This window comes from Narcine bancroftii, chromosome 4 (genome assembly GCF_036971445.1).
Source record: "Narcine bancroftii isolate sNarBan1 chromosome 4, sNarBan1.hap1, whole genome shotgun sequence".
Lineage (NCBI taxonomy): Eukaryota > Metazoa > Chordata > Chondrichthyes > Torpediniformes > Narcinidae > Narcine > Narcine bancroftii.
Genome location: NC_091472.1, coordinates 222,343,959 through 222,362,126, shown reverse-complemented (window position 1 = coordinate 222,362,126; position 18,168 = coordinate 222,343,959). Strand labels below are relative to the sequence as shown.

General features: G+C 43.3%; 1 protein-coding gene across 3 annotated transcripts in view; it reads left to right on the top strand.

The window, feature by feature from the left end:
- The window catches only part of LOC138761617 (sentrin-specific protease 2-like), a 147,207-nt gene that overhangs the window by 51,314 nt on the left and 77,725 nt on the right, over positions 1-18,168 (top strand). For all 3 annotated transcript variants that reach the window (XM_069934032.1, XM_069934033.1, XM_069934034.1), the window contains exon 8: positions 11,925-12,025. In XM_069934032.1, the coding sequence (XP_069790133.1) occupies positions 11,925-12,025 (101 nt within the window). The remainder of the gene's footprint in view (positions 1-11,924; positions 12,026-18,168) is intronic.

Here is an 18,168-nt window from a genome sequence, read left to right as displayed (position 1 = left end):
CAGCTTCACTGTTTAGAGTTGATGTTGCATTCGACTAATGATCAAATGATCCATGCTTTAATAAAAATTTTATCAACTCCAAAACAGTTTTGATACACTCTAACCAACAATTATTTTTCATCATAGGTTGAAGTTTTAATTAAATAATGCATATCCATAAATTTCAGTTGTTTGATTATTTTTATCTTTTGAAGTGTTTTATCAGTAAACAACTGGAAGTTAGCAGCAATATATATATATTACTGTTGACAAAATGCTCCCAATATTGAATGCCTATGACAGGAGAAAAAATATTCTTTGCTAAATATGTGTAACTTCACTCATCATTGTATATGGGATTGAAGGTCATTTCAGATATTTAAGTGCAAGTTTCATTTTAAGAACTTAGTTGCAAAGAATTGGATTCACATGTGCAAGATAGAAACTGCTCAATAGTTAGCAGTGGTTGTGTGACTTGAGAAATTAAAACACTGACCAGCGCCTGGGAACCTAGGAGGTAAGAAGGCTATATTGTTGTGGTCACTTGAGGTCACTTACAGCTCTGTTCCATATCTATGTGGCAGTGTACTAACACAATATGGATCAGGATTTGTTTAACAACAAGGTAACAACAGGATCAAATTCAATATTCACATTTAATGTTTGTGAACATACTGTACTTGACATCAAATACAACCCTGAGAATCTTCCTTCTGTGGGTCAGGCTTAGTAATTTTTATACTGGTAACTTAAACTACTCATCAGGAACTGGGGCAAACTGTTAAAAATACGGATGTAGATATAAATATACAGTAATAAATTATGAGCATACAAGTCATTATATGAGCCTGACTGAGTCGGTTATTCAAGAGTCTGATAGTTTAGGGGTAGGAACAATTCCTGAACTTGGAGGTACAAGTCCTGTGGCACCAGTACCTCCCACCTGATGACAGTAAGCACAATGCTGTTACAGCACAACTGTTAAAATACGGATGTAGATATAAATATACAGTAATAAATTATGAGCATACAAGTCATTATATGAGCCTGACTGAGTCGGTTATTCAAGAGTCTGATAGTTTAGGGGTAGGAACAATTCCTGAACTTGGAGGTACAAGTCCTGTGGCACCAGTACCTCCCACCTGATGACAGTAAGCACAATGCTGTTACAGCACCAGTGACCCAGGTTCGAATCCAGCACTGTCTGGAAGAAGTTTATACATTCTCCCCGATTCTGTGTGGGTTTCCCCTGGGTGGTCTGGTTTCCTCTAGCCCTTCAAAATGTATTGAGGTTAAAGGTTATTTTGGTATAATTGGACGGCATGGTCTTGTGGGCTGGATGGGCCTGTTACCATACTGTATGTCTAAATTTAAAATTTAAATTTAAAACTGGGTAGTACAGATCCTTGATAATTGTGCTGCTCTCCAATGCCAACATTCCATGTAGATATCCTTGATGGTGGTGGGAGTTTTGCCTGTGACATACTGGGCTGTGTCCACTACGTATTTTCCACTCAGAGGTGTTGGTACCCCCTTACTAGGCCAAGAGGCAGCTGGTCAGCAAACTTTCCGCCACACATCTATAGAAATTTGCCATAGTTTCTGATAACATGCTAAACTTTCACAGATTCCTGAGGAAGTAGAGGCTCTGACATTAATACGTTGGGTCCAGGAAAGATCCTCCAAGATGGTGACACCCAGGAATTTAAGGTTTCTGACCATCTCTATCTCTGATTTCCCCAATGATCACTTTATTGTTCATCTCTGGCTTTCCTTTCCTAAATTTTATAATCATTATCTTGGTCTTGTTAACATTGAGTGAGAGGTTGTCCTTAATACACCATTCAGCAAAGTGGACTCATCACCCTTTTTATGCAGCCCACTATTGTGGTATCATGAGCAACCATATATGGTGCATGTCTCAATCAACTGGGAAAATCAGAAGAAAAATGGCAGTTGGAATTTAAATCTATCAGGTACTTGAACAGTACAGCACAGGAACATGCCCTTTGGCCCACATTTTCACACTGAACATGATGCCCAAAACTTTGCTACTTGCACCTGATGCATATCCCTCTATTCTGTGCATATTCATGAGTCTATCTTATGTTATGAACCCAGAGGACCCAAAACCCAGCAGCAATAGAAATTCACCAAGACAAATGGTTGCTTAAACAAAAGTTACTTTTAATTATTTTTAGACATGAAAACGGGATCAAACTTTAACTTATTACTATTAACTTAACTTAACCTAACCCCCTTCTAATTCTAAGTGCATATGTGTGTAATGTATGTGTAAGTTCAGAAAAGTTCTTTGATTTATAGTCCAATGTCACTTTTCACTCCTCCAAGTTCACTGGTTCCAGCCAATTCTTATATTGTGCCCAGAATTTAACATCTATGAATTTCACCAGACTTTGGTGCTTGAAAGGTAAATGGTTACTGCTCAGGAAGGTTCTCATCGGTTTTCAGAGAGAGATTTGTTGCTCATTAGACACCCACAACTGATTCCTTCTAAACTGCCACTTCAGTGTCTTGCCGAAGAAATTTACCCCTTTAGGGTTTTCCAGGAGATAACCTATTTCTTTCAGGTCACCACAGAGTTCCTTTTTGTTTCTCTTATTTCAAGTGAAACTTTATGCAGCCAGTCCTCTCCTCTTGTATGGACCACAAGGGCTTTGACCAGGCTGAACAAAGAACTCACAACCCATCTTCAAAATGGGGTTTTTCCACAAGTTTGCCAGCTTGTCATGTTCCAGTCCCAGCAGCTGCTGCTGAACTGTAGAACTGAATTCTCTCTCTTTCTCTCTCTCTCTCTCTCACTCACAGAGAAAACCACATGACCTTCTTTGCCAACTGCACTCAGACAGACTACAGCTGTGGACCTAATCTTCCTAGTTCGTTCATCTGTTGCTTTCCAAAACAATAATTCATTACTCCACATCATGTCAAATTAATACCTACTTGTGAAGTCCTTATGGGCATCCTTCAAAGTTTTTGCAAAGGCACTCGGAGCCTGGACTGTCTGGGTTGACCAGAGCTCTGGCATTTTAAATGGGATCTGTTTTGAAGTGTTTGTATGTGACCTACACCAAAAAACCTGCCACAATTTATCTCCTTTAAAACATATATCTATATACAATATAAAATATAACATAATCTGTCACACTAGAAAGCTCTTAAACACTCCTATCATATACTGTATGTTTCCGCAACTACTCCTGGTAACTCATTCCAGGCAACTACCACTTACTTCTTAAAAAAAAAAACTTGCCCTACCCATTTCTTTTAAAATCCCCCACCTCCAATCTTAAATGCACATTCTCAAATTTGTCATATCTTTACACTGGGGAAAAAAAAAGATTCTGACTGTTTACCCCATCAGTGCCCCATATAATTTATAAACTGCTATCAGATCACCCCTCAGTCTCCATTCCAGAGAGAACAACTCACATATGTCCAATTTCTCCTTGTAGCTTGTACCTCTAATTCAAGTTGCATACTGGTAAGTCTCTTCTATACCCTTTACAAAGCCTCTACATCCTTCCTGTAATTGAGCAACCTGAATTGCACACAGTGTTCCAAGTGTGACTTAACCAAAGTATTGTATAGTTGCAACCTGACTTCATTACTTTGTTAAAACCCTGCCCAGTGAAGACAAGCATACCAGGCACCTTTTTTACTACCCTATTTGCGTGTATGTGCATGGCCAATTCCAAGGATCTGTGGACCTGCACCCTATATCTCTCTATATTCCTGGCACTATATGTCTACCTTACATTTAACCTCCTGATCTGCAACACCTCATATTTGTCCATAATAGATGGGGGAGAGCCAGTGGATGTGGTGTACCTGGATTTCCAAAAGGCCTTCGATAAGATTCCACATAAATGACTGGCATGCAAAATCAAGGCTCATGGGATTGGGGGCAAGGTATTGATGTGGATTGAGAACTGGCTGCCAGATAGAAGAGAGAGAGTTGGGATAAACGGCTCATTTTCTGAGTGGCAGGCGGTAACCAATGGGGTGCCACAGGGATCTGTACTGGGACCCCAGCTGTTCACAATTTACATTAATGATCTAGATGAGGGGATTGGATGTAATATCTCCAAATTTGCAGACGACACTAAGCTAGGAGGGGTTGTGTGCACTGAAGAGGGGGTCAGGAAGCTCCAGTGTGATTTGGATAAGTTGAGGGACTGGGCAGATACATGGCAAATGCACTACAATGTGGATAAATGTGAGGTTATCCACTTTGGTAATACAAACCGGAGGGCAGACTACTATTTCAATGGCAATAGATTGGGAGATGGGGAAGTACAGAGAGACCTAGGGGTTCTTGTGCACCAGTCATTGAAGGCGAGCATGCAGGTACAGCAGGCGGTTAATAAGGCAAATGGTATGTTGGCCTTCATATCAAGAGGATTTGAGTATAGGAATAAGGATACCTTACTGCAGTTGTACAGGGCCTTGGTGAGACTACGCCTGGAGTATTGTGTGCAGTTTTGGTCGCCTTATCTGAGGAAGGATGTTCTTGCAATGGAGGGAGTGCAGAGGTGATTCACCAGGCTCATACCTGGAATGGCAGGAATAACTTATGAGGAAAGATTGCGCAAATTGGGATTGTACTCGCTGGAGTTTAGAAGATTGAGAGGGGATCTCATAGAGACATATAAAATTCTGGCAGGACTGGACAGAATGGATGCGGAAGGGATGTTTCTGATGGTTTGAGGATAATAGGCAAACCATTTAGAACCGAGATGAGGAGGAATTTCTTTACCCAGAGGGTGGTGAATCTGTGGAATTCATTGCCACAGAGAGCAGTAGAGGTAGGTTCATTGAATATATTTAAGAGGGAATTAGATATATTTCTTCAGTATAAGGAAATTAGGGGTTACGGAGAGAAGGCGGGGACGGGGTACTGAACTTTAAGATCAGCCATGATCTCATTGAATGGAGGAGCAGGCTTGAAGGGCCGAATTGCTCCTATCTTCTATGTTTCTATTACATTCTTGTCTGCCCACATCTATAACTAATTGATAGTATTCTTTGATAGCCCTGTTGACCACTGTTCCACCAATCTTAGGGTAATCTCAAAACCTACTGTAAACTTCTAGGTATTGCATTTTGGGATATTAAATCAGACCAAGGTATAGTGATGGAATGGCCTCAGGGTGTATTGTTGAACAGTGAGACCAAGTACATGATGCATAGAATGGTGACAGAAACAAGGCAAATGGTATGCTTGCCTTCATTATGCAAGGCATTGAGTACAAGAGTTAGGAAGTTGCCTTGGAGTTGTATGCAATGTAGATTTGGCAGCACTTGGAGCATTGCATGTGGTTCTGGTTATTACACCACATGAAAGACCAATTTAAGCAGAATAGATTCATAAAGATGTTACCTGGACTGGAGGCCTCAGGCCAAAAGGATTGACAGATTGGATAGGCTGATTTTGTTTTGCCTGTATTAAAGGAGATTGAGAGGTGACATGATAGATAGAGTAGTAGAGTTTCCCATGTAGTGGTGCCTAAAGCTGGAGGGCATAGGTTTTAAAGGGATGTTCAGACAAAAAAAAGCACTTAACATCTGGGTTGATGTAATGGTGCAGAACAGTAACAACATATAAAGAGACATCTGGAAATCTCAAATGAGCAAAGCATTGAGGGACATGGCATGTAGTATTAGTAGAGATAGGCATAGACTGTGTCTATGCTGTATGACCCGACACTGCACTTAACCCACCTCTTATAAAAATAATAAATTTTCCCATATCTTGCTAAATAAGAAAATTGCTGAATCTTAATCAGAATCAGAATTTATTGTCATGAACAAGTCATGAAATTTGTTGTTTTGCAGCAGCGTCACAGGGCAAACATTCATATAAACCACCTTACAACAAAAATCAAAATACTGCACAAAAAGTCAAAGTAAGGCAGTGTCTGGTTTATTGATTATTCAGGAATCTGATGGTAGCGGGGAAGAAGCTGTCCTTGTTCCTCTGAGTGCTCATCTTTAGGTTCCTGTACCATTTTCACAATGGTGGCAGAGTGAAGAGGCCATGGCCTGGGTGGTGGGGTCCTTGAGGAAAGAGGCTGCTTTCTTAAGACACTGTCCCTTGTAAATATCCTTGATGGAGTGAAGTCTGGTGCCTGTGATGTTGCAGGCTGGAGTTTTTTCTTGTCATGAGCATTGGCACCTCCATTCCAGCCAGCATTGCAACCAGCCAGAATGCTCTCCATGGTACACCTGTAGAATTTTTCGAGAGTCTTCAGTGACATCCCGAATCTCTTCAAACACCTCACAAAGTATAGTCGCTGGCGAGCCTTCTGAGTGATTGCATCGACATGGAGGCTCCAGGACAAATCCCCTGAATTTGACGATCTCCAATACTGAGCCCTCAATGAGGACGGGGTCATATTCTCCTGACTTGCTCCTGAGGTCCATAAACATCCAATTAAAAAGAAAAATGTAGAGAGACAATCAAAATAAAAAGATAATTTTAAGAGGAGTTGGGAGGAGTTAGAAGAGGAGCAGTGAGTATTCTCTCCTTGTGTGTTTTGCCCAAACACGGTCCATGACGTGACAGTGAGAGAGACTCTCAGAGAACAGAGAGATGAAGAGGATTTTAGGGAGAGAGCAGGGTGGGTGTGTATTTTATGCACAAAAATCTTTAAATGTGGTTTGACAGTCTGATTTAAGCTTTTTTTTTTAAATACTGTAATGTTAACTTCCTGGATGACAGAGCTGGGATGTTTTCACTGAGGTTTTCACTGAGTCCTCCACTGGGCTAGATCTGACCCGAAGCTGAGGATCATGTCGATATACTGCACTCAGAGCAAAACCATTTTCTTAGCTTCATGTTTCAACACTTCCCAGGGTGAGATATAAATCTGCATTATTTCACTTTCAATGACTCGCACTCAAAAGTTAATGTATCACAGTTTCATGAAATGGTTTGTTTTTACTTGAGAATATATAGAACTGGAAGAGCTCGCTTGCCTGCCAGTATACTATTCATGATTTCTGGAATGAGCTGTTGTGTCTGGTCTTGTATTCTTGTTTTGTGTTGGTCGTGGATCCTAAAAGTTTCTCAACTTCAGCTGGGAACAAAAGACTTTCAAATGTATGAATCTTGCTTCCAACATACCTATAAATGTACTCAATGACCTTTAAATAGGACCTTCCAGATCCTGGCCACTGTGTTTCTTGTCTTTTCTTTGGATTTTCATGCCAACAATAAATAATATTGATGAAGGTGTAGTGGGGTTGCTACGGTTATAGCTCGGGTTATAGCTTGAGGTAGAAAGAAAATTTGCACATCAAGGGAGTGTAATTGACACTGATTTTATTAGGCTACAGCTCTGTCTTTTATAGGCAACTGGCCATGTCACAACCAGGGCGTGGCTAAAGTGAGGCCAGCTGCTGATTGGGTGTCCCGGATGTGCGGGACCAGATTGGACCCCCTGCGTTCCGCTGGCTGTGTTTGGCCGATTTGACTGCTATTCCTGCAGCCTATGGGAGTGGGCGTTTCATCCCACGAGCTGTCTGCCTGATCATCATGTTCGATGACTGTTTGCTATGTCGGCCTGTGGAGTGGAGCTAGATGACCTCCCTGCCAGAACTGGCGAACGGGACCCTGTCTTTTGGCAGCCGACCTTTGCGCCATGGGTTTGGGTGAGTAACTGGCTGGTAAACATCCAAATGGGCTGTTTTCAGCCGGTTAAGCGTGAAGGTCTCCCTGCCGTCATTGTCCAACATGAAGATGGAGTCATTGTGTCTGATGACGTGGTATGGCCTTTCATAAGGCCGTTGAAAGGGTGGCCAGTGGGCCCCGCGTCAGACGAAAACCTAGTGACAGTCTGCAAAGTTTTTAGGGCAAAGATGCTGGCTTGCCTGTGAGCTCTGGGCTTAACTGGGGCTAGTGAGCCCAGGTGCTTGCGCAGTCAAAACATATAGCTGCCGGGAGCTCCCCCCAAGTCCTCGGAAGCCACCACGAATTTGCCCGGGATGACTATGGATGCGCCACAGACCAACTCAGCAGAGGATGCCTCGAGATCCTCTTTTCGGGTGATGTGGATGCCTAGCAGGACCCAAGGGAGTTCATCTGCCCAGTTCGGTCCAGTGAGTAGGGCCATCAGGGCTGTCTTCAGGTGCCTGTGGAACTCTCCACCAGCCCGTTGACCTGAGGGTGGTGCTTTGTGGTGTGGTGGAGTTGAGAGTCCACATGCTGAAAGTGAATTGAGCCCCCCTGTCAGATATTAAGTGTTTGGGAACCCCCAAAACCTGCCACCCAGATGTTCATTAATGCCCGTGCACACATCTCCATGGAGATTTCAGGTAGTGGCACCACCTCTGGCTATCTAGTCATCCAGTCGACCACGGCCAATAGATAACATGCACCTCTGGATACAGGTTGGGGCCCCACAATGTCTATGTGCATGTGGCTGAAATGGGGACGTGCTGGTTTGAAAGGCTGTGAAGGGGCTTTAATGAGGGTATGCCTGGCAGTGAGTAAATGTTTTGGCCCACTGAATGACCTCTTTACAGAGACCGTGCTGGACATACCTGTTGGCCACCATTCTAACTGTAGTCCTGAAAGCAGGATGATTATGGACTGAATTGAAAACTCGCCTCTTCCATGTGACCAGAATGACAGGGCGCGGTTTACCAGTTGAGGTGGTAGAGCAGCGTACGGTTACCTGGGACGATCTGGATGTCCTCCATTTGCAAGCTGATAAGTGCTGTCCAGTATGTCAGGGTCTCCTTGTTGTGCATCTGCCAGGGCCGCATAGTCAATACCCAGGCGGGGCCATGCACTATTAGGATGGCCAGATGGGATAGGGCATTGGCTACCACATTGGACTTGCCAGCGATATGTTCAATAGCCATTGAAAATTCAGATATGTTGGACGGGTTCTGCTATTGCCTGGCTGACCAAAAGTCTGACACCTTGCTGAAAGCAAAAGTAAGTGGTTTGTGGTCTATGTAAATCTTGAACTTCCATGTTACTTCCAAGTAACGGAAATGCCGAATTGCCAGGTATAACGTTAACAGCTCCCTGTCAAAGGCACTGTATTTGAGCTCTGGGGGCCTGAGATGTTTACTGAAAAAGGCCAACGGCTGCCACTGTCCATTAACCAGTTGCTCAAGTACACCCCCGACCGTTGTGCTGTAACTGTGAGGGCGGTCGAGGCGTCTGTCCTGGGATGCACAAGGAGGGTAGCTTTGGCCTGGTTGCTTGGAAAGCCTCGGTCACCTCCTATGTCCATTGAATGTCTTTACTGGGCCTTGCCATGAAGGGAAATAGCAGACTCACGATGCAGGCTGCTGCAGGTATAAAGCGATGATAAAAGGGGACTATACCAGTAAACTCTTGCAGTCCCTTCATGGTCATTGGTCTGGGGAAGAAACGAATGGCAATCATTTTGGTGGGTAACGGCCTGGCCCCATGTTGGTCAATACGATGGCCCAAGAAGGCAATTGTCTCTCGGCCAAACTGGCCCCTGGCTGGATTGATGGTTAAACCAAACTCACTTAGCATGGAGAACAATAGTCTTAAGTGAGTAGTGTGTGGGTGTGGCTGGCTATTTAAATTTCATCAAGGTAGACGAAGGCAAAGAGCAGATCCCGGCCTGCTGTATCCATCAACCTTTGGAAAGTCTGAACCACGTTTTTCAGCCCGAATGGCTTGCGGAGGAATGTGAACAATCCAAAGGGAGTTATGATGGCAGTTTTGGGAATGTCATTAGGGAGAACTTGGATCTGATGATAACCCCTGAAGAGGTCCACCTTAGAGAATATCCATGCCCCTTGCAGATTAGCGGTGAAGTCCTGGATGTGGGACACAGGATATCTGTCGGGCTTGATGGCCTTGTTAAGGTAGCAGTAGTCTGCACATGGCCTCTAACCTCCAGCTTCCTTTGGTACCATATTGGAGGGGGGAAGCCCATGGGCTATCGGAGCGCCGCACAATGCCGAGTTCATCCATCTTTCGAAAATCTTCTCTAGTCAGGTTGAGTTTCTTGGGAGGAAGACACCAGGCCCTGGCGAGGAGGGGAGGGTCCTCTGTAATAATTTGGTGCCTCACTGATGGAGAGGAATTCCACTAAGACTCGAGCGAATTCGTTGTTGGCAGTGCTCACCGAGAGTAGATGGGAGTTAGTAAGTTTGGTGCCCTTGAGCGAGAGTGTCTGAAATGTCCGGGTGTGTACCAGCCGACGCCCCTTAATGTCCATCAGCGAGTTGGCTCTCAGGAACTCGGCACTCAGTAACGGTTGTTTAACAGCCACCACTGTAAACTTCCAGGTCAATTGTCTGTCCCCAACGTGGAGAGGAATTGTACGGGTGCCAAATGTCCGAATGTTGGAACTGTTTGCCGCTCAAAGTTCTCGGCTCACCTTGCCACTGCAGCCTTCTAGGCTGGACGGGGAAGGACATTGTACTGTGCCCCAGTGTTCACCAAGAAGCGTCAGCCTGCAGGGAGTCTTGGATGTGGAGGAGGTTATGTAGTTAGCCAGTCATCGCAGCCATCAATGACAGACGGCCTTGGCGTTTCCCTAGAATGCACACAGGGAGCGGCATTGACAGTGCCCACTGTTGATGATAGAAACAGTACTTCTCACCAGTGGGGTGCGTTGATCGGGTAGTTGGTTGGTTGGACGGACAGTTAATGGGCTTCCTGGCTTGGCGATGCTGACGAGGTGCTGTCACCTGTTCAAGTGAAATGCAAGCATCCCTCTTCGCCACCCATAGCATGTCTGCTCAGACAGCCACTCTCCTGGGGTTGTCGATGTCTTCCTCCACGATGATCAACTGGATGTCTTCAGTCAGCCACTCCAGAAAGATGTGCTGGAAAAAAAAAGAGCTGTGCCCATCGTTGAGAGCAAGCTTGTCGCTCGTGAGGGCGGAAGGGGCCCTGTCCCCTAAACCATCGATGTGCAGCAGTCGGGCCGCACGCTCATGCTTTGTGAGCCTGAAAGTGCGGATTAATAACCCCTTGATGGCCACATACTTCCCTTGCTCCAGGGGCTGCTGGAGGAAGTCGATGATGTGGGCTGCGGTGTTTTGATTGAGGGTGCTGACCATGTGGTAGTAGCATGTGTTTCTGTGGAGATCCGGCGAATGGCGCACTGCACCTCACTCCAACCACACCTGTGATTGCGACATCCAGAAGCCCGGCAGCTTCAATGCTATGGTGCTGATTGTAGGCTGTTCCTCCATCATTGGGTCCAAAGCACTGTTTGGACCAGTCAGGGTCACCACTGTAGTGGGGTTGCTGCGGTTATAGCTCAGGTCATTCTATCTATTTATTTATTTATTTATTCGTTCAAAATACAGATAATAAGTAACATATATAACAATAAACTAAACATGAACGATACATTTTATATATATTAAAAAAAAAAGAAAGAAAAAAAAGCTCAGGTTATAGCTCGAGGTAGAAAGAAAATTCGCACACCAAGGGAGTGTAATCGACACTGACTTTATTGGGCTGCAGCTCTGCCTTTTATAGGCAGCCGGCTGTGCCACCACTGGGGCGTGGCTTGAGCAAAGCTGGCTGCTGATTGGTTGTCCCTGATGCACAGGCCCGGATTGAACCCCAGGCGATCTGCTGGCTGTGATCGGCTGATTCAACCGCTATTCCTGCGGCCTATGGAGCGAGTATCTCATTCCACGTGTTGTCTGCCTGATCGTTGTGTTCGATGACTGTTGTGACAGCCTGTGGAGTGGGACGCTACAAAGGATCATTTCATGAGGGCTACTTAAAAATCTTTTCAAAATTGAGGGAACTCCTATGTTTTTAGCAATCTTAGATTTTTGCCTGATTTAGTCTTTAAGATGAATATCTTTTCATTTGGAAGGTAAGAATGAATGTGTAGACATTATTTTATGTAAGGACCATGTTTCTCAACAGGCTTCATACATATTACCTTTGTTTCCAGTTCAGCCAATCCTAACCAGTACTATCAATCAAGGGCAGGATACAAAGACAAACAAGGCAGCATTGAAAAATATCCATTATCGCTCAGAGTGGGTGAAGTAGGTGAGTTTCACTATTCCAGCAATTTTTACTGAGAAGTTCATGTTTGATTATTTTGGAAAATGTGAAAAGTAGCTTAATGGATATTTATGTGCCAATATTCAGTTGCCGGAGTGTAGAAACAAACATAGTAATTTGGGGATCAAAATAAAAAAGATGTTCAGATGATGGAAATCTGAAATAAAAATAGAAACCGTTGTAAAATCTCAGCAGGTCAGGCAGCATCCATGTAAACAGAAACAATTAATATGGCAGGTCAAAAACTTCATTAAATCTTTCAACCTTCATGTTTCTCTTTCTATCGTTTGGAGGTTTAAATTCAAGGTGAAACTCAAGTGATCTGCTCTGTAGCTCATCCACAGTGGAGTAAACCACTTTCCCTTCTCTTCTGCAGTGAGAATTAAAGGCCTTATCACTTTTGCTTAAATCTATGCCTTTCCAAAATGAAATGCTCCAGCCTTCTAAGTCTTCCTTAATATACTGGTATCAATCTACAGGTCCTTCTTTGAACAATGGGAGAGGATACATAACTTTCTTTAAATTATATAAGGCTGAGTGTGCAGCATTGTGGGATGAATTTGGGGTACATTATTTAAGGGTTGATGGTGGATCGGCAAAAGCAAGCATTCTAACTGCATGAATGAATTGAAACAATACCTCATTCTTGCCTTTCTGGCTGTGCAAGAATAAAATGGATAAGGTGGCTCACCCAAGGTTTGCACAGAAAAATCATTGATCTGTCAGTTTCAACAGAGAAAAATGTAATATGCTGGAAAATATAATAAATTTGAGAATGGGGAGCAGTCTAAAATTTGGCAAAAATAACAGATATTGATTTAAGAAGGGGAAAATGAGTAAGGTTACATTGAACATAACTTTTCTCAGATATATGAAGAGAAAAGATGAGTGGGGGGGTGTGGAATATTATCTCCTTGCTGTCGTCAGAAATTGGAATTTATAAAGGGTGATTTAAAAAGAACAAGCTCAGCAACATTTGTGTCTTCATAAAGGAACCAAAATGAAATCAGTATTAGGAGGAAGGAGATACTGGGGAAATTTGAAGGGATTAAAGACTGATCGGAACCTCAGAATACTGCTAAATGTGACCGGAGATATAGTGCATGCATGCTTTACTCATCATTTTTCAACATTCTTTAGTCTCTGGGTAGTCTATGTAACCCCAGAATTTTTTTCAAATTGCAAAACGGTCCATTATGGACTGGTTAGCCTGACATCAGTTGAATAAATGGAGAAACAGTAGATGTGGTGTATTGAACTTCGAGAAGCCTTTTGATAATGTTCCAAATAAGAGGTTAATGCGCAAAATCAAGGTAAAAAACAAATCTTGTTGGTCAACAAGAAACAAAGAATCGGAATATACTTTTTTTTTATCCTGAGTGGGAAACACTGAGTAGTGAAGTACACTGGGGATCAGTGCCAGTACAGCAATAATTCATGATGTATGATAATGGTGAAGATGAAGGAATTAAATGTAAAATCTCACAGTTCTCAGACAACCAAAAACTGGGTGGAACAATGATAAGCTCAAAGAAGTTCCAGTATAGTTTGGATGGGTTGAGGGAGTGGGCAGATGTGTGGCAGATGGAGTATAATTTGGATACACATGAGATTATTCACGTTGTTGATAATAACAGGATAGCAGTTGGATTTGGTTCTTGGGCAAGAAGGGTCTAAGATTTGGAGAGACTGTAGAGATCGTCGAAAAAATCAAAGACTTGTTGATCCAAACCAAGGCTTTTATTAGCAAAAGACAGGAGCTCTTCACAGGTGGCCGACCAGTCTGGAATGATCCAACCTGGCTAGGGACACAACCCTTTAAGGCCCAGACAGTAGGCGTGGCTAAGCTCTCAGCCAATCGCTGTAAGCACAGTCTAGATACTGTAACTATATACACTATAAACATTGGTGATAGATTTGTACTATCACAGACTGCCCCTGTTTTTTTCTGTTTCCTTTTTTAAGATGGAGCCTATATATATACCCTGGTTTTATAGCTTGTATAAATTTCAAACATTTTATTGGTATAGATTTGATCATTTATTGCAAAACATAAACTTGCTTCCACAGCAATACTCAGCGCCACAATCTTTCACCATCACAAAAGCTATAAACAATGACATAATTGGATCTTTGATTTTTACCTTCCAGCAGTCTCAACTTGGAAATTTATCCTGGGTCATGATCATTGACTCAGGGTTGTTAAATTCACTATCTTCAAGAAAGTCCCGAGGGCAAAGAGGTTGAATGTAATATAAGTGAATGTCCCAGAATTGCCCAGAACCCACAAAATATGTAAAGTTTTAATGAATCTAAAATTATTCTACTGCAAAAAAAATGTCATAAAAGAAAAGGATCTGAGAATTTCTTTGCACAGATAATATAACTCAAAGATATTCCCAAGCATGGAAAGATATTGAATTAATGTGTTTATCTACCTACTAATTGATCTATGTTGAACAGATTCTGTCCCACCCTGTCCACTTTGAACTGGCACTCAGCTCAATGCATTTGGCTTCAACTGCCCCAGAGACATCATCTTGTATTCCGATTGGGTAGTCTACAATGCAATGATATGAACATTGATTTTTCCATTTAAGATATTGAATCCCCCCCCACCCCCCCCCACCCTTTCAATATTTAGATTCTAGATAATCTAGATTCTCTCTCCTTTTGGTCACCTCTATTTGATATCCTTTTCCATCTAGTTCCTTCATCTCTCCCTTATTTGTTTTCACCTATCACCCACTAGCCTCTGTCTCAAAAATTGGCCTTCCTCTTCCACCTGGATCCACCTGCCATCATCTATCACTTCGACCAGGTTTTGTTTCTCCCCTCCTTCTCTATTAACTCTCTTCCATCTATACTCCTTAACCTATTCAGGGTCTCAACCTGAAACATCAACCACCTTTGCCTCCACTGACGCTGAAGGCTTTTTTTTGCTTAGAAAATTTTAACTTCCGGTAACACCTGGATTGGTCAGATGGAAATCAGCCAGGGATCCTGCTTCTAATGACCCCACAGTAGAAATAGTATAGATCAGCCAGCTCATTTGTAAGATGGGATTGTATTTGCCTTACTTTATTGTGTGATTCCCTCTTCTCTCTGATTAAACAACTTTCTCTGACTTATTCTCACAATCTCACTTCTCTTTAAACTTGGTTCTTGGTTATTTAAATCTCATTCAAGAACTACTTTTGCTGTCCATAAATTTATTTCTATCTGTACTAATTCAAATTAAATTTTATCCATGATTATTTGTTCCATGCATATGAAAACATGAGAAATAAGAGAAGGAGTAGGCCATTCGGCTCGTCGAGCCTTCTCCACCATTCAATGTGATCATGGCTGATCTGATGATGGGTTCGTCTCCACCTACCTGCCTTTTCCCCATATCCATTAATTCCCTTACTATGTAGAAATCTAAAGCGGCATCGTCTGCAAAGAGTAGTTCACGGACAAGTTTCTCTTGTGTCTTGGTGTGAGCTTGCAGGCGCCTCAGATTGAAGAGACTGCCATCCGTGCGGTACCGGATGTAAACAGCGTCTTCATTGTTGAGGTCTTTCATGGCTTGGTTCAGCATCATGCTGAAGAAGATTGAAAAGAGGGTTGGTGCGAGAACACAGCCTTGCTTCACGCCATTGTTAATGGAGAAGGGTTCAGAGAGTTCATTGCTGTATCTGACCCGACCTTGTTGGTTTTCGTGCAGTTGGATAATCATGTGAGTTGAGTAATCACGCTTTAGTTGCCCATTCAGAGCCAGCTCTTCAGCACTTGACGTCCTGCTTTGCGAAAACTGCCAAAATATTTGGCCTGGAAGTCAGCCTGAAGAAAACTGAGGTCCTCCATCAGCCAGCTCCCCACCACGACTACCAGCCCCCCCACATCTCCATTGGGCACACAAAACTCAAAACGATCAACCAGTTTACCTATCTCGGCTGCACCATTTCATCAGATGCAAGGATCGACAATGAGATAGACAACAGACTCGCCAAGGCAAATAGCGCCTTTGGAAGACTACACAAAAGAGTCTGGAAAAACAACCAACTGAAAAACCTCACAAAGATAAGCGTATACAGAGCCGTTGTCATACCCACACTCCTGTTCGGCTCCGAATCATGGGTTCTCTACCGGCATCACCTACAGCTCCTAGAACGCTTCCACCAGCGTTGTCTCCGCTCCATCCTCAACATTCATTAGAGCGCCTTCATCCCTAACATCGAAGTACTTGAGATGGCAGAGGCCGACAGCATCGAGTCCACGCTGCTGAAGATCCAGCTGCGTTGGGTGGGTCACGTCTCCAGAATGGAGGACCATCGCCTTCCCAAGATCGTGTTATATGGCGAGCTCTCCACTGGCCACCGTGACAGAGGTGCACCAAAGAAGAGGTACAAGGACTGCCTAAAGAAATCTCTTGCTGCCTGCCACATTGACCACCGCCAGTGGGCTGATATCGCCTCAAACCGTGCAGCTTGGCGCCTCAGTTCGGCGGGCAGCAACCTCCTTTGAAGAAGACCGCAGAGCCCACCTCACTGACAAAAGGCAAAGGAGGAAAAACCCAACACCCAACCCCAACCAACCAATTTTCCCCTGCAGCCGCTGCAACCGTGTCTGCCTGTCCCGCATCGGACTTGTCAGCTACAAACGAGCCTGCAGCTGACGTGGACTTTTTACCCCCTCCATAAATCTTCGTCCGCGAAGCCAAGCCAAAGAAGAAGATGTAGAAATCTATCCAACTTTGTCTTAAATATATTTTAGTGAGATGTCTCCACTACTTCAATGGGCAACAAATTCCACAGATTCACCACCCTCTGGAAAAAAGCACTTCCTCCTCATCTCTGTCCTAAATTTACAACCCTGAATCTTGAAGCTATATCCCCTGGTTCTGGAATCACCTACCAATGGAAACAACCTCCTTACCTTAATCTATCTGTGCCTTTCATAATTTTATGTTTATATAAGATCACCTTTCATTCTTCTAAATTCCAGCAAATACAGTCCCAGGTGACTCAATCTCTCCTCATAGATCAACCCCTTCATCCCTGAAATCAACCTGGTTTCAACCTAGTGAATCTCCTCTGCACTGCCTCCAAAGTCAATACATCCTTCCTCAAGTAAGGAGACCAGAAATGCATGCAGTACTCCAGATGCAGTCTCACCAGTACCTTGTATAGTGGCAGCATAACCTCCCAGCTCTTAGATTCAATCCCTCTACCAATGAAGACCAACATTCCATTTGCCTTCTTGATAGCCTGCTGCACCTGCAAACCAACCTTTTGTGATTCATGCACAAGGAGTCCCAAGTTCTTCTGTACATCAGCATGCTGCAAATGCTTGCCATTTAAATAATATTATGAACTTCCATTCTTCCTTCTAAAGTGGATAGCCTCACACTTGCCAACATTGTTCTCCATCTCAACATTGTTCTCCATCTGCCAGACCCTTGCCTACTCACTTAACCAATCTCTGCCAATCTCTGTATCCCCTGCACAATTTGCTTTTCCACTCACTTTCGTGTCATCAGCAAACTCAGATACACTACTCTCTGTCCTCTCTTCTGGATCATTTATTTATACTGTGAACAGTTGCAGCCAAGCACCGACCCCTGTGGCACCCTGCTCAGCACCGGTTGCCAACCAGAAAAACATCCCTGTATCCCAACTCTGCTTTCTATTGGTTAACCAATCCTCTATCCATGCTAATACATCACCCCCAATTCCATGCATCCTTATTTTCTGTATAAGCCTTTTATGCAAAACCTTATTGAAAGCCTTCAGAAAATCCAGATAAGCCATCCCCATCTGCTCTCCTCTATCTACCTCACTTGTTATATCCTCCAGTAAATTTGTCAAACAGCATCTGTCTTTGCTGAATCCATGCTGCATCTGCCTGATGGATCTATTTCACTCCAGATGCCTCACTAAATTTCTTTTTTAATGCATTTTCCCAACTACAGATGTTAAACTAACTGGCCTATAGTTCCCTACATATTTGCCTACATCCTTTTTTGAATAGTGACATGATATTCAATATCTTCCAATCCACCGGTATCTGCCCAGAGTCCAGAGAATTTTGGTTAATTATCATCAAAGCCTCAACTATAGCTTCTGCCATTTCTTTCAGAACCA